Here is a 27,482-nt window from a genome sequence, read left to right on the forward strand (position 1 = left end):
TACATTTTAAAAAGCATTTATTGATACCTCATTGACAGAGGGTGATGTAGTGTTGGCTGGCTAGCTAGAATTCCCCTTAATCATTTGTAATTTCATTCCTCAAACAGAAATACAAAACAATGCAAGTTAACTGAAGTAGTAGTACAAAAACGCACAACAAACAGAAAAAATGTAAAGTACCATACGTTGCCAAAATAACAAATGTTACAGTGCAACTGCAAGCATCTGTGTATGTATCCAGTGTCACCCACTAAGCTACAACACAGGCTGAAATATCTGCACAAAATTCATAAATCAACCATGAGCCAGATAATTTGGCTCCAAGACTCAATGAACAGAAAATAAAGAGAAAACAGTCTTTAGCCTAGATTTAAACAGGTATCTAAAAGACAGACACAGCTTAACCATTCAAAATGGGAAACTCATTTATTAAAAAAAAAAAAATAACATCCTTTGGCTTTTGAGCAGTGTCTGTTATTGCTAACAGGACTGTACTGACAACAATAAACCGTCAATACCCTCAAACCGAATAAAACCCATCGTTGGGTGTACTGGTTGTACTATACTTTCACTGGGATGCAGTCCTTTATCAGTCCATGCTTTAATCAATCAAACATACATTCAGCCATATGTGCATCTGCTTATCCAAATTATTTGATCTTTGGTACATTTACAGCATGTCATCATCTTCTCCTCCTCCGTACATGTCTGCCAATTTCTTGAAGCGGGGTCCCCACTCATTGAGGCAGTTGTAGTCCTGGTCTCCGCTGCTCGATGAGTTCAGAGAGGAGAGGCTTCCTGCATCAGAGCCACCCCCTTCATAATCAAACACCAGCAGGGAGTCATAGGGAGGTGCTGTTGGGTCGTTGTCGGCTGCCTTCAGGTTCTGAGAGAGGAGCAGAGAGTATATGTTATTTGACATACTTTTTGTATATACAGCAGAATCAAGTCAGAAAAGATGGGGAGAGAGGATGATGCGACAAGTATCAAAAACCATATTTAAAAAAATCTTGCCATGACGAACAAACATGACCATAAACAACTGGACACCAAAAGGAGCCCCATGGGGTTGGAATTTAATCATTTTGAAGATTGTGTTGACCAATGGGATTTGTGATTTCACAATCATGTATTTACCCCCCCCTCTAAAAACAATAATGTATTTACAGCAGTAATAAATTACCTATTGTAACAATGTTAGATTTGAATAGGTTTGTATGAGCTCTCGAATGTTTGACTCACATCATCAATGAAGTTGCCAATTTCCTCTGGGTTGGCGGGGCGAGGCCGGTACTGAGGAGCCGGCATGAAGTTCGGCACTACATCGTTTCTGAACACTTCGGGCCGGTTGTCCAAACCACGGTGGAGAACGCTCAGATCAAAGTCCTGATGGAGACACACGTAGGGGTTCACACATAAGATACAGCATCTTTATTTTAACTAAGACATCCATTTGTACATTTATACAATACGTGTAATGTAGCAGATCAATATTTTACATTAAAATCAGCTCCACTTCAACTACCTAAAACAATGAACTGCTGCTCACAATGTTAATAATCAGGTAATTTAAATGTTTGCAAAAGGAGTTTACCGTCTGGTACTGATACTTTTGAAGGGATTTTTTTTAAACTTCTTGGACAATTTTCCACTATTATGCTTTCATAACCTCATGTTACAGTTGCTTAAAATCATATATTTAATCTTAAATGATAGTTGTGATACACTTTTTACCAAAGTAGTAGGATCCTTATTATTAGAATTATCACATGGCCCCAATCACTAATGCCATGACTAAACTTCCAATGGGTTTTCCTCCAGAAAATGTGTAAAAAGATGTGGTGCTATCACTTAAACAACCACCTGATCAGAGGAACTGATAATCTACAGATGTTTGAAAACAGTTTGGCTGGTGAACGTCTTTCGATTCATTTTAACTGGGTGCCTGACCAGCAGCGCTGCTCGCCTGTGACTTCCAGAGACATGTAGCCAATGCTTTCGGTTTCTAACTTTGATGTACCTCGATTATTTTAAGTTGCAATATGAAGCCCACCCGATTGAGCCCCGTCAGGAAGAAATTATTCCAAACCTCCGTCTTAATTTACCTGATCGTCTTCCCCACCTCCCTCTTCATCATAGTAATAAATGTTGTCTCTGATATCGTCGTCTTGCAGTAGAGGTTCCTTCTTTTCTCCTCGTCTCCGTCTTGCAAATAGCAGCAGCAGCAACACCAGCACTGAACATACAGAGCACAAAGCTTAATACAACACACCCATGATTAAGTCATCACAAGACTAGTCTCACTTTGCCTGGCCTTCCTCCACCACGGCGCTCTGGAGGAGAGTCTGGCCAGTCCACACCGCATTCCAGGATGGGAGTAAAACGTGCTCTGGTTTATTGGCATTTCTTTAAACCAATCACAATCGTCCTGGGCAGTGCTAAGCGCTGTACGGAGCAACGGCGCCTCTGCAAAATAGCCTCGGGAAGGAACTTGTTTTGGTGGAACGTGTACATTCAAAAGTTGTTTTAGTCGTGCAACAGAAAACTCAGATTGGACAGATAGTCCAGCTAGCTGTCTGGATTTAACCTGCAGAGATCTGAGAAAAGGTCAACCATAGTTCTCATAAAATCGACCGGAGTTTAAAATGCCAACACAAAGGAAGCGGAAGGTGACGGATATCCAGCCTAAATGTAGGTCTGGGTGATATGGCCTAAAAATAAAATCCCCGATTTTTTCAAAAAAAATCCAATTTAAGATTTAAATCGATTTTTTTCTCCCTCTACTTAAACTCAATCTGCAGATGACAAAGAAATTGTTTTGACTCACACACACACACACACACACACACACACACACACACACACACACACACACACACACACACACACACACACACACACACACACACACACACACACACACACACACACACACACACACACACACACAATTATGATTATTCATGCCAATTTTGTGGAAATATAAATTGGTTTGAGGTTATTTTTTTTGGGGGCTATATATATTCAACAACAAAACGGATGCGTGAGATAAAGCTGTTTTCACATATACAGGTAATTCACTTCTCGTTCCTCGCTAAAAGTTCAAATCATTTTAACGTTATTGCGCAACCTTGCCCCTATTTTCATCTGTTGCTGAGTAACGTACGTCAACATCCCATGGTCTCTTGAATGTAGCATACCTGTAGCAAGCTCCTTCGTAGCGATAAAAACAAACGTTGAAACGGAGTTCCGTGCTACACAGCCGCGATTGCTAGTTGTTTCCGACCTCCGTCACAGCTCGGTTGTATCAGCAGCATTTAGTAGATGTGTTGAGCCGCAAAAGAAATCCTCAACACGGCCTCTGGTGCCCCGCATGGTGCTCCTTCAGGTCAGCGGTAGCTGGTGGTTCAGTTACCGAGAATAGGTGACTCTCAGCCGGAGACAGTGCACCGCGAGCGGCCGGTCATTTCGGCGGAGATTACGGATAAGTAAGTAATGAAACGACTGGTTAAGAAAATAATTAATGTTAGTCCCTGTTGCTGCCATGTTGTTTGTGTATCTCTATGGCAAACGCGCGGGGGAGGGATGAGCCCAGAGGGGAGCGTCGGCGGATGTTAAGGAGAAAATCGATTTTTCATTTAAACAAATCCACGTTGACTAGACATTCGAGTTAATCGATAAAATCGATTTATCGCCCAGCCCTACCTAAATGATTGAAATCTAGCGGAATCTCCGTCGGCAACGGAGCAAACTCCGGAAGTGGAACATCGAGGATATAGACCATTACAAGTCCAACCACCTCCTACTTCGCAGAGAAGAAAGCATAAGCATCTTTACATATACAACGTAAATCAAATATCAGACTTACTGAGCAGCAACAGGATGCCTCCAAGTATTCCCAGGATTACAGACAGATCAGTGCCACCTGCCACACGTCCTTTGCATAACACTTCTTCCCCAGCGCAGTCACACACTGTGGCCTGCACCGTGCTGTCCTGCCCCAGACCCTGGTTGTCTGTAACCCTCAGGACCACAGTGTACTCTCCACTGTCTAGCTCTGTGACTAAATTCAGGATGATGCCAGTTTCTGCAACAAAGAGGAAAATTGCCATTATAGCCCCTGTGCAGTTGATGTGCAGATTAAGTTTGTAATTTTGTCTAATTCCAACAATGATTTAACAGAAACACTCAAAGTAAAACCAATATTTATACTCTGGCTCCCCCCCCCCAAATCAATAATGTAATTGTATAGCGCACAGACCAGCGGCCTCCAGCCCCTGCCCCTTGTGAACTCGCGGGCATGTCACAGAGCTAACAATTCACTTCAGGCCAGGTAGCCAGGCTTACGTTAGTACAACGTTGGTAGTGGCAAAGATCCTCTATAGTAGCACTATAAATATGTAAATAGTTATTTATTTCTAAATTATCTGGTTATGTAGTCATTTTGTCAATAAATATAAACCTTTATTTGACTAGTTAATTACTGAACATAATGGCATGATGCCGCACCGTCACATCCCTTGCCACCAACATCCCTCACCACCCCGAGTAAATTCTCAACCTGTGGAAAACACTGTTAAAGCATATCTTGGCCTAAACAATCTAGCTTCTTTGTAAATGCATTGCATGAGGGGCTCATTTTCACTGAGGTGTCTTCCTAAGACATTGCTTACTCCCATGCTGTGATCGCCTCCCCAGTAAACTCCAATCATTCAAATCTCAGCAAACAATCTCTTATACCGAAACTAAAGCATCTCTGACCCAGTACCTGAAACAACCTGAAATGTGTGGAACTTACTAACTAGCCTGGGAAAATGGAGTACCTAATATATTAACTGACTTTTTGGCCAGCTGAACAGAATACCAACAAAAAACAATGAGGAAAAATGTCAGCTCCTCAACAGTGAACATTTTTTTAACCTCTTTCTTGACCTAATTGTTTTTTGTCTGCTGGCCTTTTAAAACTTAAAATGTTTCCCCCCCCCCAGAAATGACCTATAAGTTTCTCCTGAAACTGGCTATTTGATGGCAGTAGTAATGGATTGAATTTATTTAAACGCTTTTGTAGTCTTAACAGCTACTCAAAGCGCTTTTACAGTACAGTTACTAATCATCATTCACACACATGCGTGTGAGCGAGGCTGCCATACATGGACATGGAGACACACACACACACACACACACACAACATACTGGATTCGTTCATCCTAGCGGTCCAGTTCTTTGCTGCCATGCCCTGTAAAGAGACGCTGTATGGAGCACCAAAGCCTGGTCCATCTTTATCTGTTACCGTCAGCAGCTGTTGAGCTGATTGTTTGTTACAAACCTGGGAAAACAGAATGTCAGAGTTAAGTCTTTAGTCATTACTGCACAACAGTGGCTTTTGTGTGATATATTTTAAAATCCAACGCATCACAAGTTCTGCAGCCAAAACGTCAATTTAAAATGTTTCTGTATTGAAATTGCTTTAAAAAAATAAATAAAAAAGGACCAGTTTATAGGATTTAGGAGAACCTATAGGCAGAAAAGGAAAAAAAGATTCACAAGTATATTTTCATTCATCACGTGAAACTGAGAATCATTTTCATTAGTTTAAAATGAGCCCTTCATATCTAAAGTCAAAGTCCTCTTCCGCAGAGCCGGACAGGTTTAAGTAGCCCAGAACGAAAGACTAAGGGGGCTTGGTGGCCTGTGCAATAAAAATATTACCTACTAACACGGTTATTGTGTGCAATAAAAATGTTGCTTGTTCTAATAAGGAAACCTTTCTTTTGTATATTTACTATTGACGTTTAGTATAAAGTAAAAGTATTTCTTATACGATTACTCAATTAATTGATGGAATAATCGCTAGAATACTCTATTACTAAAATAATCGATAGCTGCAGCCCTAGCCTGAATGACACCATAGTTTTAACTACACACTTGTTGCAATCTGCAACCTCACCAAAAGATGCCACTAAATCCTACACACTGGTCCTTTAACAGTTTGGAAAGGGAGACGCACCTTGATTGCACGTTCCTCAACGGTGGGTGCATTGTCATTGACATCTTGGAGCTGGATTATTAGAGTACCAGTTCCTGTAGCTGGGACTACATCTGGTGAGGTGACAGACATATACACATACATCAGGAGAACAAGTGAAAATTATATGGAAGCTAAAACATCATGGTAAGATAAAGACCAAACCTTTTGGCCCTAAAGGAGTGCAGAAAACCAGATAAACATGTACAAGTTTAAGATTTGCCTCCCACCTACCATTGTCATATGCACCAATGAGTGCTGTGTATTTGTTGTCCTTGACGAAGACAGCCTCTCTGTCCATGAGACTTTTTACTTTAATCAGGCCTGTATCTGTGGCCACGTTCAGCCAGCCAGCAGGGTCACTAATTATTTTATACCTGGACATAAACAAGATAATCACAGACCGATGTAAATGCTATGCAAGTGACCAGCATACAACAGATTGGAGCAGATCAATTGAGTAACACCAGTTAACATGTAGTAAATACGGTGTACACTTTAGTTTCTATTACTTAAAGGTGACCTATTATGTTTTTTTTGTATTTTCTGTCATATTTATAATGTTACAATTAGGGCTCTCAAACGATAATTTTTTTCTTAATCACGATTAATCGCTGAATTTCAATAGTTAAAAAGGTCCCATGGCATGAAAATGTCACTTTATGAGGTTAAAACATTTCTAATATGCGTTCCCCCAGCCTGCCTATGGTCCCCCAGTGGCTAGAAATGGTGATAGGTGTAAACCGAGCCCTGGGTATCCTGCTCTGCCTTTGAGAAAATGAAAGCTCTGGAATCTTCTCTTTATGGAGGTCATATGGAGCAAGGTTACCTCCCCTTTCTCTGCTTTGCAGAAGTTTTGACCTAGGATGTACTGAAAATTAGAAACTGATAGATTTGCAGCCTCTAAATAAGCTTCATCACATTCACTAAAATCTCAGCTACTCTTACATTTTATCTTGAGTAATACGGTCACCATCTGCAGGCTCAGACATTTTAGTGATAAATGCACTTATTGATGCCTGGCGTTAAAGAATTAAAGGTGTCACCTAAAGCTCGATTAACAAACGTCTTAATCAAATTTTCTCTAGCATGATAATATTGTGTTTAAATACAAGTTGAAAATAAGGTACATCAGAGTTTGATCTTACATGACTTTCTGTTTGCGTGCAGTGTCTGGGTCAGAAGCAGTGTACTGCACCACACTACTGTCAACGGCAAGGTCCTCGGGTTTTACCACAAGCTTCTCTACTGGATCAAAGACTGGAGCTTCATTGACGTCCTGCACAGTCACCACCACTGTGGCGGTGGCAGTGGGCAGTGGAACAGCAAAAGGAATCTCATTCACCACTGCAATCAACAAAGTGTGTGTGCTGCTCTTCTCAAAGTCAAGACCCTGGTTGGATGAAAGGAAAAGCATGCTGCTGTGAAACTAAAACGCCCACTTTTTACTTAAATACATAACAGCGATTGTTAGCTTATGAATTGACAATAAGTCGCTGAAAAACAATCAGTTAAAAAAAAAAAAAGAAAAAAAAAAGTATTAATCTCTCACAACTTTAATATTGCGGCTTATTTGAGAATTATTCGTTTATATCCTACCTTGGCAGTAGAAAGGATTCCTTCTTGTTTGTTAATTCCGGTTTTCACGGTAAAAAGTCCTCCAGGATCACCATGGACAATCGTGAACTTGGCGTTCCAGGCTGGGGAATGTGGTTCGTCACCATCCGTTACGGACATTGTTAAGATCTGAGCGTCGACTTTATTTTCATCAACTGATGCCGTATACTGGGAGAATGCAAGGGATGTGTTAAAAGTGAAACAAATGGAGAAAACAGACTATTGTTGCTTGTTTAAAATCTTAATTTAATGATCGGCATCATCATGCAGTTCATTACTCCCCTGTACAGATGTGAGATCTGAGATTCCCCGTTAAATATAGATCACTCACTCACTTAAAGCCAAAAAGTGTTTAAACTTGCATTCCAAAATCCAATAGATCTTTTTAGAGTGAAAGTTTCATCAAACGTGAAATGCAATGTTAAAAGAAAATGAACTGGCAGTACATACATAGTCAGCTTTAAAAAGTCACTACAAAAATGTACAACACTGACTATAGTTTACTTCAGCCCCTTGGACACTGCTTAAGCATGATGAGAACCCTGTAACTTGACAGATCTGCTATGCCTAGTCATGGTTGCTAAGCGATGCTTGGAGAACTGCGGATCTGAGGAGTATTTAGCAAACAGTAAATTTCCAGTCAAAAGTACGTTGGACTTACCGACGGCTCAGTGAAGACAGGAGCATTGTCGTTGCTATCTGTGACAGTAAGGATTACTTTAGCTTCTCCAGTCAATCCTTCTCCCTTCATGTCTGCTGCTTGTACCACCAGAGTGTATTCAGGGTATTTCTGTTAGAAAAGACACACAATATGTTCAACTCATCAACTAATGGCTTAAATATTTTGCTGTCATTTTACAGACTCAGTTGGAGCAGAATCCTTTAAAAACACATCATATAGCTGATATAGCTGCAAAACTAATGACATTTCCACTAGCCTCAGCCGGTGTGATGTTACATGATTACATCTTTAAGTCCTTTTGCTTTAGAAATTGCCTTGTACTAAGAAAAGAAGCAAGGGTGCTTTTAAAGTGGTTGCAGACAGTGATATAAAAGTACAGTATTGGTCCGAATATAAGACGACTCCCCTTTTTCAAGACTCTAAGACATTTTTAGATACTTTATAAAAGCCAAATATTGTTTTCATAAAGAAAATTATTTTATTTGAAAATAATAATATTAATAATAATAATAATAATATAAAAACACATTGAATAAAACAAGGTAGGCAGTTTTGTTTTTAACATCTTTTAAATGAAATAATATTTTCAATATCTGTTTAGATGAAAGTGTCACATTTAAAGTAGTAAATATTTCCAAGGCCTTCAGCTGAATGACATCATTACGTAATCACACACTCTCCTGTCAATCTCTTGGAAGCAGTCGCTTTGAGGACCAGGGTAAGATTTTCTCTAGCTGTTTGCATTTTTAGACGGTGAAACATCTCAATGACAACGCCTCGTTGTACTTCAGTTTTAAATTTCGACTTTTAGGCTTTTTTGTAGCCGATGTATAATTTGTTTCGTCTATGTATGAATGTGGATAACGTTAGCGATATTGAGATGCTTGCTACAGTTACACTTCTAGTGATGAATCTGCAAAAACATGTTTTATTTCTCCGAGTCACTGCTTTGTTCTAACACCGCTGGGTGCTCTCTCTCTCAGTCACTCACTCACTCTCTCCCCACCATATAACGTTACCGCGCTTTTGGGCGCTCATTGAGGCTCCGTCTAAAACTTTTTCGACCAGCGGTTTGTAACATTAAAATAAAATGGATTATGGATTATTTAATTTCTATAGTTTATAGCTGACTTCTTTATTGGCTGTTGAAACAAGTGACGTCCCTTACGTTCTGTGACTTAAACAGCTGATTGAGAGGTCTCACTCTGTAGCTAAAACAGAGACCTGACAGAGGGTGAAAAGAGGAGCTGCAGCAATGTGCATTACAACAAAAAGATGGTGTTTTTTGAAAATTAAACCATGTAAAAAAAAAAATTAAACCATGTAAACCTATTCTGATACAATCTCAAATTACAATTATGAACCTGAAAATGAGCATAATATGGCCACTTTAGCCATAGTCCTCATTAAATCGACTGGAGTTTAAAATTCAACACAAAGAAAGCAAAAGGAAACTGACATCGGTGAAAAAGACATGCATCCGGAGGAATTTTCTGCGGCACCGGAGCAATCCCAGAAGTGGAACATCGTGGTTATAGACTAAATGCGCCATGACTCAGGTCCCCTTCAAGGCCAGACTAATGTTCAAAGTCCCTCTAGTGGACAGAACATGTAAACACCACATGCTTATAGTGGCATTGACAATACATAAGCCTGAGAAGTTAAGTACATAACAGGCTGCATTTGAGCATTAAATATTTGAATATGATTAGAATATATACAAATAAATGAAATTTGAATGGTATTATCAGGGAAGATTGACCGTTATAATATGTATAGCTTTTTCCACTCCATACCTGTCAAGATCACTCCATGACACTTCCCATGATCAACTGTATGAGAGCTTAATCAGTAGCTTTATACCGATGTAACATATCTACTATTAGACTGTTTTCTTATGTAGAGCACTTTTTTTGGAATAGGGATCATTTCAGTAGCATGAAAGCAAGCAAATAGTAGTGAAATTTGTTTACAAAGTCTTACTTAGCACAGGAATTTCCCCAGTTCGGGATTAATAAAGTCTATCTTATCTTACCTCTCTGTCTAGGCCACCAGCATTGACTCTGATGACTCCTGTGACTGAGTTGATAACAAACAGGAAGTCACTGGGAAACTTTGGTTCCTGGCTCATCAGATGGTAGCGGATATCTGAGTTGTCAGTATCTGGCTGGTCAAGATCTGTGGCCACAACCTTAATCACCTCAAAATCTGGAGAGAGGGAAGTCAGAAGTGAAAATTAAGTACAGACTTCTCAAAGTATTCAGAGCACAACATTCAAGAGGAGAAAGCTGGGCAATAGATTTAGACTACTAGATGAGAAGAATGACCAACATGACAAAGTTATTGATTTTGCCATCTGCCATGAATTTTAGCTTAATTAGTGTGCTTGTGTTCTGGACACAACAGTGGCACCTGTCTAGACCTATATACTTTCAACTAAGATTTGTTCAAACTTGTTTTTTTCCCCCTCTATGTCTTATTCCACTGTATAGCTATAGCACGTCAAGAACATAGGATCATTAAAGTGAGAGAACCGCAAAACATTTGTTTCAACTGGTATCGTTAGACAATATTTTGTGGGTTACATGTTACATTAGAAAAAAATCCCATTCAGCACTAGCACATCCACTGAGTAGTATTTTCCACAAGGTGTTAGAGCAGGGGCCCGTTTCAGGAAGGAGGTTTAACAAACTCTGAGTCTAACCCTGATGTCTGAGTTGATTTACCCTGAGATGGGAAACAGAACAGCAGATATGAGGCACCACAATAAAAAGACAGCATGAATGGAGCCATGATACTATGTTGCACCATGGTAACAACCACAAACAACGGGTCAGCGGAAATACTCATGCGCACATACAGCGAGTTTGAACATGCATTTTGTTTTAACAAATAAAAAAATAAAAAGCAACACAGCGGCTGCTGCAAAAAAGAGAAATTTGCATGGGAGAGCATTTGCTGCTAGAGTAAATGCTTATATTCCAATATTGTGTATATCCTATTTAATCATAAGTATAATATTACTGGTGAAATCGTATTGAACCCATTTCATTTAGATGCAATACTAAGGGCGAAAAAGTCCTAGGCCCCTTTATTTTTTATACATATACACCCCATTCTGAGGCTGCAGCACCATCATTAACAGAATTATAATTAATAATCTCTAATTTCAAAGGGTTTACATAATTTACCTGCAATACTGTGGAACTCCTTTTTAATGGCTCTTACTGGTTTGTGTCCAGAGAACACTACAAAAACGTTTAAAACACGCTTCAGTGCGAGCTCTTCTGATGGCCCTGCATACAGTGGCTTTACTAAAATGCTCCACATCACCAATGTTGTAAAGAAAACTGCCATTGCCAAATAATGTAATATGACAAATAATCTGCTGGGATGTAGAGCAGGTCCACGATGGGTGACTTTAGTGATATAAGGGCGGATAGGTTTGTGTAGGCTACATAACTGATAGACTGGGAAGAAGAAAAAAAAACGCTCAAATAGGAAGTTATCTGGAAATTAAAATGCGTCAGGTCCTCAATATCATCTCCTGACGGATGTTTGTTTAACTCCCTGCGAAGTAGGGCTGCACAATTAATCGAATTTTAATCATGATCATGATTTTGGCTTCCCACGATCAAATTTGCGTGATCGAGCGATATTTAAAATGCGTCATTCCCTTCATAGAACAGTTTTTGCAAAGCCAATCTAGCGCTCCATAAACCCATAAACCACTGTCTGATCACATGTCTCCATGAGCCAATCAGAGCTGTTCCCTGCCTGCACCGCGCAGCTTAGTTTCTAGATGTAGACAGTCACAGAGGACAGAGTAACGTGAGGAAAATTCCACAACAGGTAGGTAGCAGTCGGTCATCATAAGCCGGTCACAATGTTTACCAGTTAACGCAACGTTTTGTCCCGGCTGTGTTGTTTTTCAGACAACAGCAGTGACCAGTGCTAGTTTGTGTCTTTTAGCTCATAGCTTTAGCAGCAGACTGTTGGACGTCCCGCTGTTGGAATCCTACAGTGAAATACAGATACACTACACTGTTTAGCAGTCAGCATTTTAGCCGTGTTTAATCCAGTTACTACTGTGGCTAACGGTAGGCTAACGTTACCTGCTGTGTAACGTGTTATTAGTGTTTACTAGCGTGACATGCAGTGATGTTTATGTTGCCTCTAACGTGGGTTTCGGAGCATCAGAGCGTAACGCAGACATGTAAGTGGCAGTGTAATGAGCCACAGAAATCCGCGTAGCTATTTCGTCTGGTAGATACCAGGCACCACATGCGCCGTTAACGTGAACAGAAAATTGCGTTGCCTGTATCTTTCACGGCAAACATGCATGTGTGGAAAGCGGTCGCACAACACCTGAAATGGCATCCTTCAATAAAGGAGGAATGTAGCACAATATGGATGTATTAGTAGGAATGTAGCACAATATGGATGTAAAAGCAGTTAAAATTATATAATTATGTGACAATAAAATTTGTTTTGGCTAAAATCAACAAATAATCGTGATAATTAATCGTGATCTCAATATTGATCAAAATAATCGTGATTATCATTTTGGCCATAATCGTGCAGCCCTACTGCGAAGTAATACAGCTTCTTCATCAACGGGATCGTTGACAAAAGGAAATGCCATGTTTTAAGAAAAAGCGTTTTTTAGTCTGCCTAACATGGTTAATAAACAAACACTTTTTTTTTTATTCATGCAGATAAACTGTGCTAAATTGCGCCTGATACAGACTGAATGAATGAGGAAATGAAAGAGCGCCGTTTCAGAGGGGAGGAGACTGAGAGAAACTCGAGGTTTCTTGAAGAAAACCTGCTCCCGACCAGGTTAGGTTCACAGACTCAGTTACCACAGTAACTGACTCTGAGGTTAAGATACCTCCCTTTCTCAAACAGAAAACCCAGAATTCCCCTCATCTCATTGTTAACAAACTCAGAGTTTTCACTAAACCTGCTTTCATAAACGGACCCGAGGTCTTGCATTTTAAACAGTTCTAGTGCTATCCTGCTTTTTTGTCTTGTAAAAGTGAAACATACTTTTCAACATGTGACATACATCTTTCTCAGGCTTAAATGAGATCCACAGATGGTACCTTTTGGTGAGGCCTCAGGAACTTGTCCCACAAAGGTGCTTTGATTAAAGACAGGTCTGTTGTCATTCTGGTCAATTACTTTCACTATAATTTCCATAGGAACCTCAGCATTTCCTGAACCTTCTGCTACAGCATGGGCTTGAAACTGCATAGGAATAAACACATTTGTATTATAATACGTACATGCAAGAATATTCCATGTAGATGATCAGGCATGGAAAATGCAAAGATGCATACCAATTCAAGAAACCCTGTTATTGACCAGAAACATGAAAGGTGTGGTCATAGTGTCACCATGTCGTCAGTTGATGTAGTTCTTTTTTTTTTTTTTTCTTAAGAGTGAAAGCCTTTAAAAACGTACATAAAGTTTGGTTTTGTACAGGGGATACTTCAATGTGATATAACAATAATCCTAGCATTTAGATGTTCAATAAACTGAGGAAAATTTAAACATGACCGAGCCATGCAAGACAATTAATCAACATTAGAGAATTACGAGAACTCCCATGTATGATGAGCACAAAAGTAACACCAAAAGGCATTTTGCCATGTTTAAGCAAATTTGACTTTTTGGAACATACAAAGCATGGTAGGGCAGCAGAAAAATTGATTATCTTGCAGGTGTGGCATGAGAAGCTTCTTTGGACATTTGCTTTTCAGGCGTGAAAATTAGGTTTTTGAATTACATGAATTAAAAATCACCCATGTTCTTGTAAAGTATAGCTTTAAAGACAAGCTGGAAAGTTGACTAATGTTCTGAATAAACATCTGTGATTGTGCCGATTAGTAGAACTAGTTTGGAGTAATCCATAGCTCTCTCAGGTTTTGTTCGGATTTAAAACTAATGAATTCTGAAGGGAAATTGAGTACAAAGTGTGTTCAGATGACTCCCTGTCTGATAAAAAAAAAAAAAGGGTATGTATAAAACTAACACCAGAGAAGATACCTACCATGTAGTTGTCTTGTTTCTCTCTGTCCAGTGGTTGTGTGAGATACAGATTACCAGTGTTTCTGTCCATGGTGAAAAGGCCAACAGGAGGCTGATCAGCTCCTGGACCAGTGATGCTGTAAAAGATCTTCTTTGTTTTATCCTCATTAGAACGGATCTGGATAAAACACAACAGGCCTGAGTTATACCACTCTCACTGATAAGAATAGTTACAACATTGTTAAACAACTGTCACTACAGTAAGAAAGCAATGCAATTACATTTTTATTTATTTGCATAAGTATTTGAGTTAGACTTGTTACGCCAGGTCGTTTAGAGTAGTGAGCTGATAGGGTAAGACTAATACGTCACATGAGTGGGGGTGTGTTGGTTGATCAATCTGATTGAGCCAAAACGTGGCTATTTACATCCTGTTATTAAGATCACATGTCTATGTTGTCCAACAATGCCGTTTCGTCATATTAGCCATGGTGCACCTGAAAACAACTATGCTCTCTCATTATCACAATTACAAACCTTTTGATTTATCCTGATAACAGGATGATTGCACACACAAAAACATAGTATGATGGAGAAGACAAGGAAATTCACTTTTTATCACAAGATAATGGTTAAATAGTGCAGCTATTGTTATATTTAGTGAGGAGTGTGGAGTAGGTTTGGACTGGTGTAAAAACTTTCAAATGGGTCTGAACCAACCAGATTTAATTGACAAAGCACATCATAGGTTATAATTCATCTGTATCATCTTCTAGTGTGGTTTGCTTTATCTGTAAATAGTCATTTCAAAGTCATCTAGTAATAACTTTCTTCAATAAATAGTTCATAAACCTTTGTTTGACTGGTATATTACTGAACCCAGCCATAAAACGCCACCCACCACCACAAGTAAATTCTCAACCTATGGGAAACACTATACTGTAAATGAGTATTTTTTTATAAAATACAAACAAAAATAATAATTGAAAGTCAGAGCTCAATGAATGCAGTGAAAACCAACTTGAAGTCATTTTTTTCAGAAACAAATATAAAAAATACAGTTCAGAAGCAAATTCACAGGTACAAGGGACTTTATTTTCTCTTACTTGAGATACTTTTAGGGGGTAGGGTCCTCGGTCATTCTCAACAACACTGAGTGGTGGAATAACCCACTCTCTCTTCCTCCTCCTCAGCCCCTCAACAGACTTGGGAAATTGCAGAATGGGCACCGGTTGATCAGTTGCACTCTGAAAGAAGATGCACATTTTTACCCAGTTATAGTGCAACAGGCATAAGACATTGGATTCTAATTAGAGATGCACAGATTACAACTTTCTAGGCCGATTCAGATTTCCAATTTTCTTTGAGTTAGGCCAGCCAATAACGATTTTAGCAAATGCCGATTTCATTTTTTCTAACCACTTTACAGCACACACAAATATTTATTTTCTATCTTTTCTTTAATAGAACATTTTGCACAGAATATCACTATAAAATAGAACTATAAATTACTCCTGGTGTCGGAAATTCACACACATCTAAAAGTGCAATGTTAGAACCATTTCCTTCTTTTCACATCCAGTATCCAACTAAAAAAAAATTTGATTTTGGTTTTTGGTGTCGTCCCTCCATTCCCTACTTGTTCCTTGCAGGTGTTACATATTGCAAACTTGTTATCTTCTGCACACACACTGAAGAATTTACAAACAGCTGACATGTTGCAGGTTCATTCACGAGATTCCCTACATGTGCGAGAATAGCGCCGACACGCGCTTCACACCGCAAGCGGGTACACGCGACACACGGCGGAAAAGTTGAGAGAAAGGAAAAAGAGAGCGTGCTGTTGCGTCCGTGCGACCTTGAGAACTGTAACTCTTATGTTGTCAGTTAACTGTAGCATTGACCGGCATGAAATCGGCATATGTCAGACTGACCTGCCGGTCGCCGGTCATGGCCAAGCACGTGAAAACCGGCCAATTCCGGTCACCGGCCGGTCTATCGGTGCATCTCTAATTCCAATTGGCCTAAAAAACTGAATCAGGCAAATTACAATGACAATGCATAAATATCTGAACATGTTAGTTCTGTAAAAATGCTTAGAAAAGCAGAAAGTCTTTCTTCCAGCATCTTTTGTCTAGTTGTTATCATTAACTGAAAAACTGTTCATCTTACAGAAAGACTGAGGTCCTTCATTCGTCCAGGCTAAAATACAAAACAATATTAATGCATACTGTAAGACAGATAATGACATTAAAAAGGTGCTGTAGGTAGGATTGTGAAGATCCAGGACTTGGCCAAAGAATTTGAACATCAGCAACTTCTCAGTCCCTCCCCACCTTTCTGCTAAAGCCCAAACAGTCTCATAGGCCTCTCCCCCCACGAGGGAGAATGAATGCATGTGCCTGAGCAGTTCTACTTGAATATAGGGCTTTGACTCTGAACTTCGTTATGCAAATATAATTTGAATATTTAAAAAAAATAATGATATTCGAACAAATATTAGGCAGCCCTTAATATTCTAACCTGTAATGGGCATTATTTTTTGTAAATGTGTTTGCTTGTAAACATTTTCAATTCAGATTCCGAGGCTTTTTCACGCATTTCAAAATGTAACTACACGTTGCAGCGACGCACCTCTCTCGGCCGTGACTTGCAGCGTTGCATTTCCAGACTCATTTCCTGGTTCTCCTTCTCCATAAACATGAAATCAAGGAGAGGGTTAACTTTTCCTGCTCCAGATTTCTCACCGTGGTCAGAAAGAACAGGGAAGACACTTTGTTCCTCACTATGACTCTAGAGTCGCTACTCGCTCAGTTTCAGCAAATATGACAGAAAGTTAGTTTCATAAGTCTTAACCTACTGCACCTTTAACTACTAGTAATTGGTAGCAAATGATTTTAAAATAATTGCCTTAAAGAGCAACTTGACCCTGTAATTCTGCTAGAACCCCACCTCTCAACATATTATGAAAAAAGCAACAGAGAAGGGGCGGGAAAATAACGATAATAAAGATGTGTTGCTACGTGGCATTTTACTCAATTTTGTGAAAACACCGTCTGATAAAGCGATGTACATCTGGTAGTCAGAACTAACCAGTGAGCAGCTGATGTTGCCGCTTTATCACTATAAACTCATTCATGGCCCTTTGAGAGTCACTGTGTTGGTATCAGTGTCATAACTGAGCTAGCAGCTCTACAAGGTGTGCGTGCGTGCGTGCGTGCGTGCGTGCGTGCGGCGTCAAAGAACAGAGGGAAGCAGAGGGACAGCTGCTGGCTCATTAAATATGCCTAAACAAGTAGTCATGTATATCTCGTTGGTTGTAGGCTAGGTTTGCCATCTTATGGACATATGTGCAAAAATAGTTATTCCAATAGTTCGAACCTGTGGGTTTTAGAAGTAACATTAAAATGTCATTTTTGACCAGTTTTGACAGCTCTTATGTGTTTTGGATTGATCAGATGAGATGAAAAATTAGGAGCCTTGGGTGTGCCTGTCGCAGTTGTTTCCCTTACTCTTGTTTCCAAGCTGAGGGCTATTTCACAAAACCAAGATAAGGGATTAAGCTGGAAGTTTCCAGTTCTCCTGGCTCAATTTAGCCTTGACTCTGTTTCACAAAAGCAGAGACACCTAAGTTACCATGGAGACTTACTCTGTGCAGCTAGCCTGCTCCTGACCAGGCTAACAGCCAGGATTTATTAATCCTGGAGCCTTTTCTGTTCACTTAGTGGTTTTACCCTATTATCAGCCTGTATTAAAATACAACATGTGCATATTGCTGTTCATTTAAGTACTGTTATTTAAAGTTGTGACCATTAGATTTATAATAATTCATGTGACAGTCATTGTTAATTTATATTGCTGTATGAAGACTGCAGTTCATATTGTTGTTAGAAGTTTAATGAATATATTACGGCAGTTGTTGAGATAAATAGAAAAGGCTGATAAAGTTGCCAAATGAAGTCTATTACTAAGGGCAATATATAAAGTGCTGTACATTTGCTTCTATAGTGGAACAATGCACCTTAAATTATTTTAGTTGAAAAAAAACAAAAACAAAAAAAAACTAAGGATTGTACATTTTTAAGAACATATCCTAATGGTACAATACTCCCAAATTATAGTCTTAGTTCACTGAACCAGTAACTATATAGTGTAGACTACTGTACATTCATGTAACAACAGGGAGAGGACACCTCAATGGTTTTTGACCTTATATTTTGATGGGGGGAAATAACTGATGAATATCACTCTGTTACATTTAGGTTTACTGTATGAATGTAATATATCACTTCATTATCTTTATTTTCTAGATTTTAGAGTCCAATTTCTTCAGTGTCTCTTTTCTATGGCCATATATGGAGGTGTAAAGAAGGAAACTCGTCCTCTATGAAGTAAAAAAAAAAAAAACGTGAGAAAAAGCGTGGCAGATAATAGCGACCGACTGAATGATAAAAATATACATTTACGAACTACTTAACTGAAACCATTCAATGAGTCACTTGTAAAATGCAAAAACGAACAGTTTTACACTTTAGATTAAAAGCGAGCAATGGAAGTTAATATGACTTAGGAAATTTGTATATTAGCCCATGAGAGAGAGGGAGAAACAGGGTGAAACAGATATTTACTATTCTAGCGTTGTAGAAAATTGATCTTCACAGTAAATTTCCTGAGTAACATTATCTTCTGCTCGCTTTTAAGGCAAAGAGTACAACTGTTAATTTGTGCAAATGATTAGTAGCCTAATCCTTGAATGGTATGGTTATGACTGTTTCAGTTCAGAGCAGTGGTCAATTAATGTATATTTTTGGGCTACTTACGCATTCAGTCGGTCTGCGATCGTGTGCCACGCTTTCTCTCGCTGTCTCATTACAGCAGCCGTGCATCTCTTCTTCCTTTTCTTTTTTTAAACAAATGTGTTTCACGTTATACTTCCACAAGAAGCTGCTGCTCACTCTGTATAAATGATGGAATACATATTCTCCATTTTAGCATCAGCAAATCTGTTCTCGACCTTGCGGTCTGTTAAGGAAAGCCGTGAACGCGCGTCTATCCAAATTACTTCAGCCTGGCTTGACCTAGTCGCTCCTCCTCAGCCTGGCTTGGCCTTCGTGAAACGCACCTACCCAGGATGCACAGATTAGACTAGGTCAAGCCTTGCTTTATCGGTTATCCTGGATTAATAAATTCAGCTTTTGTGAAACAGCCCCCTGAACAGCTAATTCGCGACGCCGACAACGCCGATTCAACATGGTTATTTGACGTTGGCGGGACACACCACACAGACTAGGTCGTCGGTTGGTCGCTGTCAGCCCAACTAGGACCGGCTGCTGACTGTCGACTGGCTTGGTGTGTCAGGGCCTTTACGGTTATTCAGGCCAACATATCTCATTAACCCTCTGGGGTTGTTTGCCAACAATCTTGAAATTAAGCAAATTCTTGTAAACTTAGATGCTGGCTGACAAACCAGTGTGTGTCCGTCTCTCTCTCTCTGTCAGGAACAAGATTTATTTTACTGAAAATATCTCAGGAAAATGTCCAGCTCCCGGGCACTAAGCTTTCTGAAAATGTGTCCCCCTGAACAATATTAGTTAAATAGCCCTGCTGTAAGCTTTGTGCAGTCACATGTGCAAAGTGTAAAGAGTCATTACCTCTGCCATCACCAACCCTTGATAACAAAACAGTAGACAGTCATTTTTAAATTGCAAATTAGTTGTATGACACAAGACAGCAGATCAAAGTATTTGTGCTCATTATATACCTAAGACTTCACAGAATCTCCTCAAGTGACCAAAAAGGTTGTCACAATGGGTAAGGTAATTTTCTTTCACAAATTGCACACTTCTAAAACTTTTTTTTTTACAACTTGGAAGTGCAATCTTGAAATACATTCTACTTGGATATTATTGTAGCTAAACCTGTGCTGAATACAAGTCATGTGACTTGGAAAATACTGCCTACATACAACAATATCAGGCATGCCAAAATCATGCGTCTGAAAGAAAAAAAAAAAAAAAAAAAGCATTATCTAAAATTGACATACACAAAACTGCTTACTGCCATAATAACTTAGCTATGAATGAGACTTGGACAAACAAAATGAAACCATTGAGTCTTGACCAGTCATACACAGCCATAGATTGGCAGTGTTTTATATGAAAACAAGTCTTAGCATGGTGAGCCTTAACACTGTCAAAACTGCCTTTAACAATGTCTTTATTGTACTAGATCCTTGATGAACAGCACTTGCAAAGCATATTTTGCATATATTGTTTTGAAAAAGTTAATTTAGACTACAAATGGGTTTGCAAGTTTCCATTACGTGCCTTTAACAGTATCTCTAATCCTACCTCTGCGTTATTAGCATTCTCCACTTCAGTATGGTGGTGTTGATGGTTGTTGCCTTTGTGGTCACCATGGCGATGTTCAACATTTTGGTGGTGGCTCTCATGGTGATGCCCCTCATGGTGATGCCCATGGTGCAAAACTCTGACACGAACACTCATTTTGCGACCTTGTGAGTCCCAGGCGTGGATAATGAATTCCCGGTGTCCATGAATATCAGTCTGTCTTTTTACCTGGAGGGGAAAAACACCACTCGTTATCAAAGGTCAACATGCTCGCAACAGATTTGGATTCAAGCTAGCTCTCTACATGACTAAATCAAACTTTGGGAATCTAAAAATCAAACAGTTTGATGACATTCTTCACAAACGTGTAGACAAAATCTGTGCAAGAAAACTTGCACATGTAGGGGCCACTCAACAGAGCTACTGCTGTCACATCTTGGAACTCACATGGGTTCTATTCAATGAAATGGATATTACCCATTCTTAATCTAAGTTAAGTCAAAGTGGTTTATTGTTACCACATCTTTGATAAACTATCTGAATTGTTGCTGAGAAATTATATTTTCACTGACACAATCCCCTGATAATTTTACTTTATATAGGCGTAAAATTATGTGGGAGATATTTGTAGAGGTGAACATTAGAAACCGCAATTTTACAATCGAGTCTGTTGAACTGTACTTACCTTCAATATGCCATCTGTCTGTACCATGAAATGGCTGTTATCACTGCTAAAAACAAATCTTGTGCGGTCTGTGCAGTCAGTGAAGCCCACTGTAATTAGACAGAAGAAATTGTCATCATTACAAATGCAGTACATACAGAGAAAACAAAAACTCACTATTGACAATGTTTCCCACACAAACTTTACTTGGGGCGGGCTGCTCAGGTAGGCTATGTATTAAGGGCATTTGGCGACACATTTTACCATTTATTTTTATCTGTCCAAAAGAACACGCCATCTGCGATCCATCTCTGACATGGACAGCAGAGTTTCAGCCAGTGTATTCATAGTTTTCAGTCATGTGAGTATTGCAGAGACCTGGAGTGTCCCCAGTGGATCGGTTAATGGCACTATCAAAGTGGCATATGCCATCAGCCACCGGCACATACCGCTGTAATGAGTGGCATGTGCCGCCAGGGGATCACTATGTGCCACAGTGGCTGACCACCAGCCACTTTTCAATCTCGGCGCTACAGCGGAAAAAACACCACGGAATTAAAGGATAGACGGGAAGCCGTTTAGCACTAGGTCCTCAAACTGAGGGAGCCGGGTGCTTCCTCAGCGCATGTTGAAGGAAGACACTGGACGGCAGCAGCGGTAAGACAGGGCTCGCTAGTCATTAGATGCTAGTCACAAAGCTTCGGTCCGTGCACTCTGTCATACGAGAACGTTACCGGCAACGACCGCTATGACTGCGACTGTTCCTTCACTGACCGACCGTGATACAAACAATGTGTGTGCACGTTCACTGTAGCTGTCTGAAGCCCAAACTGCCTTGACAAAGCTGTCTATTTGGAATCAGCATGGCAGGTATTAAACATAACGGCCTTGTCCCAGAGTCTAGACGTCTAGCTATATGAAAAGATAAATGCAACCTTTTTAATAAATGTGAATAAAGCAACAAATATCAACATGGACAAAATCATGAATGTACTAATTCACTTTTTTGATGAGGGCCTGGCCAAAGTAGTAAAGTTTAGTTTTCACAATGATTCATTGTAGGATTATGATATTATTGCAATATGTAAATCCACATTGACTCTTAATTTAACATATGGTTGGAAGAAGTAAAAATGTATCCAAAACCTTTTAGTTTTTGAAAATTATGACTTATTATTGTGTAATGTCAGAAGGACTTTAACTGTTTCGCCAGTCAAATTAACTTTAATGAGTGCATATTGAAATATTACACTGTTGGTTGGCAAAAAAAATGCATCTCAAAATGCATCAGATTGATGCTTTAAAATATGGAATATTTAAAATTTTCCTCCAGGGGAGCATGCCCCCGGACCCCCCCAGAGGGGTAAGATCCTTCTCACCTTTTTCACCCCTGACCCGTTTTCATGTTATTTAAACATAATAGCCTTGTCCCAGAGTTTATGAAAAGCTAAACAATGCAAAGTTGTGATTGTGATGTGTAATGTAAGGACTACACCCCCCTTTCCAAATAAGTTTCAGGCTCAGGATTTCTTTTCACTAAGCCATGCATGCATGCATCATGTCTTAGGCCCACGTGACCCATATTTAGCACCCACTGCGGTATTTCAATCTATAAGTGTATGTATTTCAACGCTAACTAGCTCCGCTGTTCATCAACTCCTCGATCATAACACAACTTTCACCACTGCTCATTATATACCCATATTACACCCTGGGCTCAACCAGGGTTATACCAAGGTTGACTTTGTGTTGTTTTTCAATTGAACACAATGTATTTATTTTTAAACACACAGCACACTGGCAGGGAGAAGGATTTCTAAAGTGCACTTTCTGTCCTTGAAAACTCATTAAAAAAACTAAAATAAAAAACACTCATACCTTAGGAACGGTATGACAGAAAATGTTAGTGGTTTTAAAACCATGACTTTTTCATATCGCTTTTCGGCAAAGACCCGCCCTATTTTGCATCTGATTGGCTAGAACTCGTTTCATTGGTAGGTGGAAGTTCGATGATTGGTTAAACCCAGAGCATCAAAAACAAATCCCATGTGGACTTTTTAATTTATTTATTTTTCTAAAATATTCATATGCCAGAAATCCAGCACCAGGCCCGATTACTTTCAACCCTGTGTTAGAGCTGCGTTCCTCTTATATAAATTGGTATGTGAAATCAATTGACTTGAAAATATTAAACCGCATGCAAGTTTTTTTTTTTGTTTTTTTTGTTTAAAGCCCTGTGTTCAGTGCATCTGCTGCGTGCTAGCGTGAATCTCGCTTTTTTTATTTTTTTAAATGAGTCGTAAGCCCGACAGCAAATCCCAACTTTTAATGATAAGAGAAATGTTCTCCCTCTTAAAATTGTCATAAATCGATACTAAAGCAGCCTACTTGAATTTCCAAAAGAAGGGTTGGACATTGGTCAGATAACCAGTGCCCCACCCTGGTCATTGGTGTGAAAGGGGTATTAGAAAGGCCATCACACACACAAAAAAAAGTGTTCTTTGTTGTTAGGTTATATATTGTGCGTTTGGATTGCATTTCATTATGCAATTCTGTCTGCCACCAGACCCTATTCTGAGAAAAGGATGGCTCGCTTGCGCACTTGCCAACACTGGCAGTCAGAAACCAACATCTATGATGATCAGAAAATACATGTTATATAAAATCACAATACTATCAAATCGCAATACTTCTAGAATTGCAATAAATGAAATCGCAATACACATTGAGTCGGCACCCATGTATCGTAAAAGAATTAAAATGAGGACAAAAGCGTATCGCCCCAGTTCTACCCACTAGTGCGGCATGTAACGTCATAATTGCACAAATCCACAATATCCTCCTCTTTTTTGTCGTCTTTTGTTCTGAGACGAAATTCAGTGGAAACACAGCCCAGGCATGTCTCTCTTCAGTTTGTGCATCCAATTGAACAAAGTACAGGCCTCTGGTATCTGGCATGATGTGGCAGATCTATTCAATTCAGTTCAATGTTTTTATACAAAATATAAGCTGGAATTAAGTTGTTTGTTGATGCATTTAAAAAGGTTTATACTTGAATTGTAATTTTAAAGCTTTTTTACCAACTTGCTGTTGTACAGTTTATTATTTTAACAATTCAGTAAATTTAGTTCGACGGTTACATTTTATCTTACGTTAGGAAAATGATCCCAGTCACTTTCACAGAGTGAGGCATACAGCTTTATATGGTACTTGGTATCGCCCAGGTATCAGTATCAGAACTGCTCCCCTCCCATAGCTCCGAACGGGCTCAGCCCTCCCCCCCCCCCGCGCATTTGCTATAGAGATACACAAACAACATGGCAGCGACAGGGACTAACATTACGTGTGTGATATATATATATATATATATATATATATATATATATATATATATATATATATATATATATATATATATATATATATATATATATAATAACTAGTCGTTTCATTACTTACTTATCCGTAATCTCCGCCGAAATGACCGGCTGCTCGCAGTGCTCTGTCCCCGGCTGAGTCACCTATTCTCGGATAACTGAACCACCAACTACAGCTGACCTGATGGAGCACCATGCGGGGCACCAGAGGCGGTGCTGAGGAGCTCTGTTGTGGCTCAACACATCTACTAAATGCCGCTGATACGACCGAGCTGTGACGGAGGTCTGTAGCAGCTTAAACAACTAACAATCGCTGCTCTGTAGCACGGAGCTCCTCTTTGACATTTGTTTTTACCGCTAGTTACTACGAAGGAGCTTGCTACAGGTATGCTACATTCATGAGATCATGGGATGTTCATGTACATTACTCAGCAAAAGGTGAAAATAGGGGCAAGGTTGCGCAACAACGTTAAAATTATTTGAACTTTTAGCGAGGAACGAGAAGCTTTATCTCACGCATCCGTTTAGTTATTGTTGAATATATAGCCCCGTGTGTGTGTGTATATGAGTCAAAACAAAATAGTTAAAAATTGTTTTGAACAATTTCTTTGTCATCTGCAGATTGATTTTAAGTAGGGGGAGAGAAAAAAAATTAATAAATTTATATCTTAAATCGGATTTTTTTGAAAATAAAATGGGGGATTTTATTTTTAGGCCATATCGCCCAGCCCTAAAAGAAAGACCTGCAAAACCGGCTCAGGGACGTGGTTTTGCCCTCCAGGTAAAAGCATTACATAGGTGCAGAGTGAGTGCAAGCTGAGACGCGAGTTTGTCTAGGGGTGAATACAATGTGAACAGCTAATCTGTAGAAGGCCATCTGAGCCAGAGGAGCACTTTAGAAAAGCTGAGGAGTTAAGCTTTAAAGTGCTCATATTATGCTAATTTTCGGGGCGAGCATTATAACGTGGGTTACGAAGTGACGCACGTTCGTCACGGAAGTCAAGGCTGGACTACAATAGAGCTGTTTGGAGCAGTTTGTGAACAGTGTTTTCAGTTGGAGATGTTAAGTCCCTTTGGGGAGGACTTTTTCAATTTGTAAACCTATTACATTAGATAGATAGATAGATAGATAGATAGATAGATAGATAACAATAAAGGAAAGCCAAAAAGCCTAGATGCTTCCATAGATAAAATGTTCTTTCTAGAATGTACAATGTAAAAAATAATTCATATAGTATTGAACATTAGAAATGAACACCATTACTTTCAGAAGTGTGTGTGCATTAGCCAATGAGTAAGAGAACAGCTTTCTGGATTATTCATACCTTTTCCCAGTCTTGTGTTCTGCTTCAGGTGCTTTCTGGACACTTTAAAAATCAACATATCTGACTCGAATCCAGGTACACATGTTGGCTCCTCATTTGTCACTAAAGCAGAGGCCTAAGAGAGGAAAACTGTTTTAATGAATCATAAACCAGATGTACAGAAAATGTTAAAGAGGATATAAGAAAACTTTTTTTCTATCTGATTTATTGAGGAAACTGAATATGGCATTCCTTGTGATTAAAACACACTATTCAACACCTACGTAATCCGCAACCTAAGTAGATAAACTAAACCACCACACAACGAGTTCCATTCAGGAATGAGCAACTAACAAATTTGCATTATCAATTAATCTCTCCATTTTTTTGTTGATCTATTAATTTGGTCTAAGAAACATAAAAACAAATTGAAATATGTCATCACAACTAGTGTTTTCTTTAATTAATAACAATTGAATCAATTATCTATCATGTTGGATTGGAATTTCAACCTGCCAACAACGTCATCAACGGAACTAGGGCGAGGCCCGAGTTGACTCACCGACTCGAGGGAAGGAAAAGTCAAACTCTAAAAAAGCCGATTTAAAGCTGTCTTGTGTGGGGTTGACACCTTTGCCTATGCATTGAATTTAATTATGTGAGGTTCTAGGCCCTTTCTTGGATTCAGCCTTGTTAACGTATATTGTCGAAGCAGCATTTATTAAAATAAAAATGTCGCTATTTTCTCCAGCAACTTAGCTCCGTTAAATTAAATACAGTGCAGAGCCGCGCAAGTTATGTGACTAGTAGAAGTAGACATTTTACTTAAATAAAAAGCAGTTTGCTGCATAACCGAAATTATTATCAGAAATTGATACAAAACAAAAGGTTTCCAAAAAAACAACCAAATAGTGTTATTTGAAATGTAAATAAGTAAGGTTAAATTAACTAACGTGACCAGTTTATTTCTCGTTCTCTAAGTTAAACACGAGGGAATGACAGAAATGAGCGCAAGCCCATTTGAAGAGTTAACGTTACGAGAGCAGGAAATCTCACCTGAAAAACGACGATTAAAATGCCCAAAACCGCGAGCCCAGCGGTCCCCATTTGTCCGTAAATCCTCTTTCAATATTCCTCGCAATAAAAGTAAACCAAAAAAAGTGAATTATAAATATATTCCTTTTCGAGTATTGGCCGTGGCTTCTTTGTCTTCTCTCCAGAAAGTAGCTTCAGTAAGTGACTGAGTTCAGCTGAACGAGTTGCTGCAGGTACTTTCAGCGTATGACGTCAGTTTACAGGTGCGCGGGTTCCGGGTTCCGTGTATGGTCATACAGGCTGAACACACCTAAAGAGACAGATACCAGCAGACAGTTTCTGTTACTTCGTATTCATAAATAGGTAGGCCTATCACATATACAACAGAGCGA

The 27,482-nt window shown here is 39.3% G+C and overlaps 1 protein-coding gene across 1 annotated transcript; it reads right to left on the reverse strand.

Annotated features, from left to right (window-relative positions):
* On the reverse strand, positions 1–27,482 carry cdh1 (cadherin 1, type 1, E-cadherin (epithelial)). Its single transcript, XM_039783645.1, has 18 exons — positions 27,112–27,482; positions 26,077–26,191; positions 21,396–21,484; positions 20,711–20,938; positions 15,467–15,607; positions 14,383–14,538; positions 13,433–13,577; positions 10,360–10,532; positions 8,304–8,432; positions 7,625–7,810; positions 7,174–7,418; positions 6,260–6,402; positions 6,008–6,099; positions 5,194–5,326; positions 3,869–4,087; positions 2,106–2,236; positions 1,243–1,386; positions 1–886 (listed from the first exon to the last, which is right to left on the reverse strand). Exons 1-18 carry the CDS (start codon positions 27,160–27,162, stop codon positions 671–673), a joined length of 2,736 nt encoding a protein of 911 aa, XP_039639579.1. The 5' UTR covers positions 27,163–27,482; the 3' UTR covers positions 1–670.

Source organism: Perca fluviatilis, chromosome 19 (assembly GCF_010015445.1).
Source record: "Perca fluviatilis chromosome 19, GENO_Pfluv_1.0, whole genome shotgun sequence".
Classification (NCBI taxonomy): Eukaryota; Metazoa; Chordata; class Actinopteri; order Perciformes; family Percidae; genus Perca; species Perca fluviatilis.

Bases quoted from the DNA above. Each gene is read 5' to 3' on its own strand.
- cdh1 (XM_039783645.1), bottom strand. From the start codon at position 27,162: ATGGGGACCGCTGGGCTCGCGGTTTTGGGCATTTTAATCGTCGTTTTT. The intron at 6,100-6,259 runs GTAGGTGGGAGG...TCACCTCACCAG, and splicing joins CATTGGTGCATATGACAATG to ATGTAGTCCCAGCTACAGGA. The intron at 5,327-6,007 runs GTGCGTCTCCCT...CTGTTTTCCCAG, and splicing joins TTGAGGAACGTGCAATCAAG to GTTTGTAACAAACAATCAGC.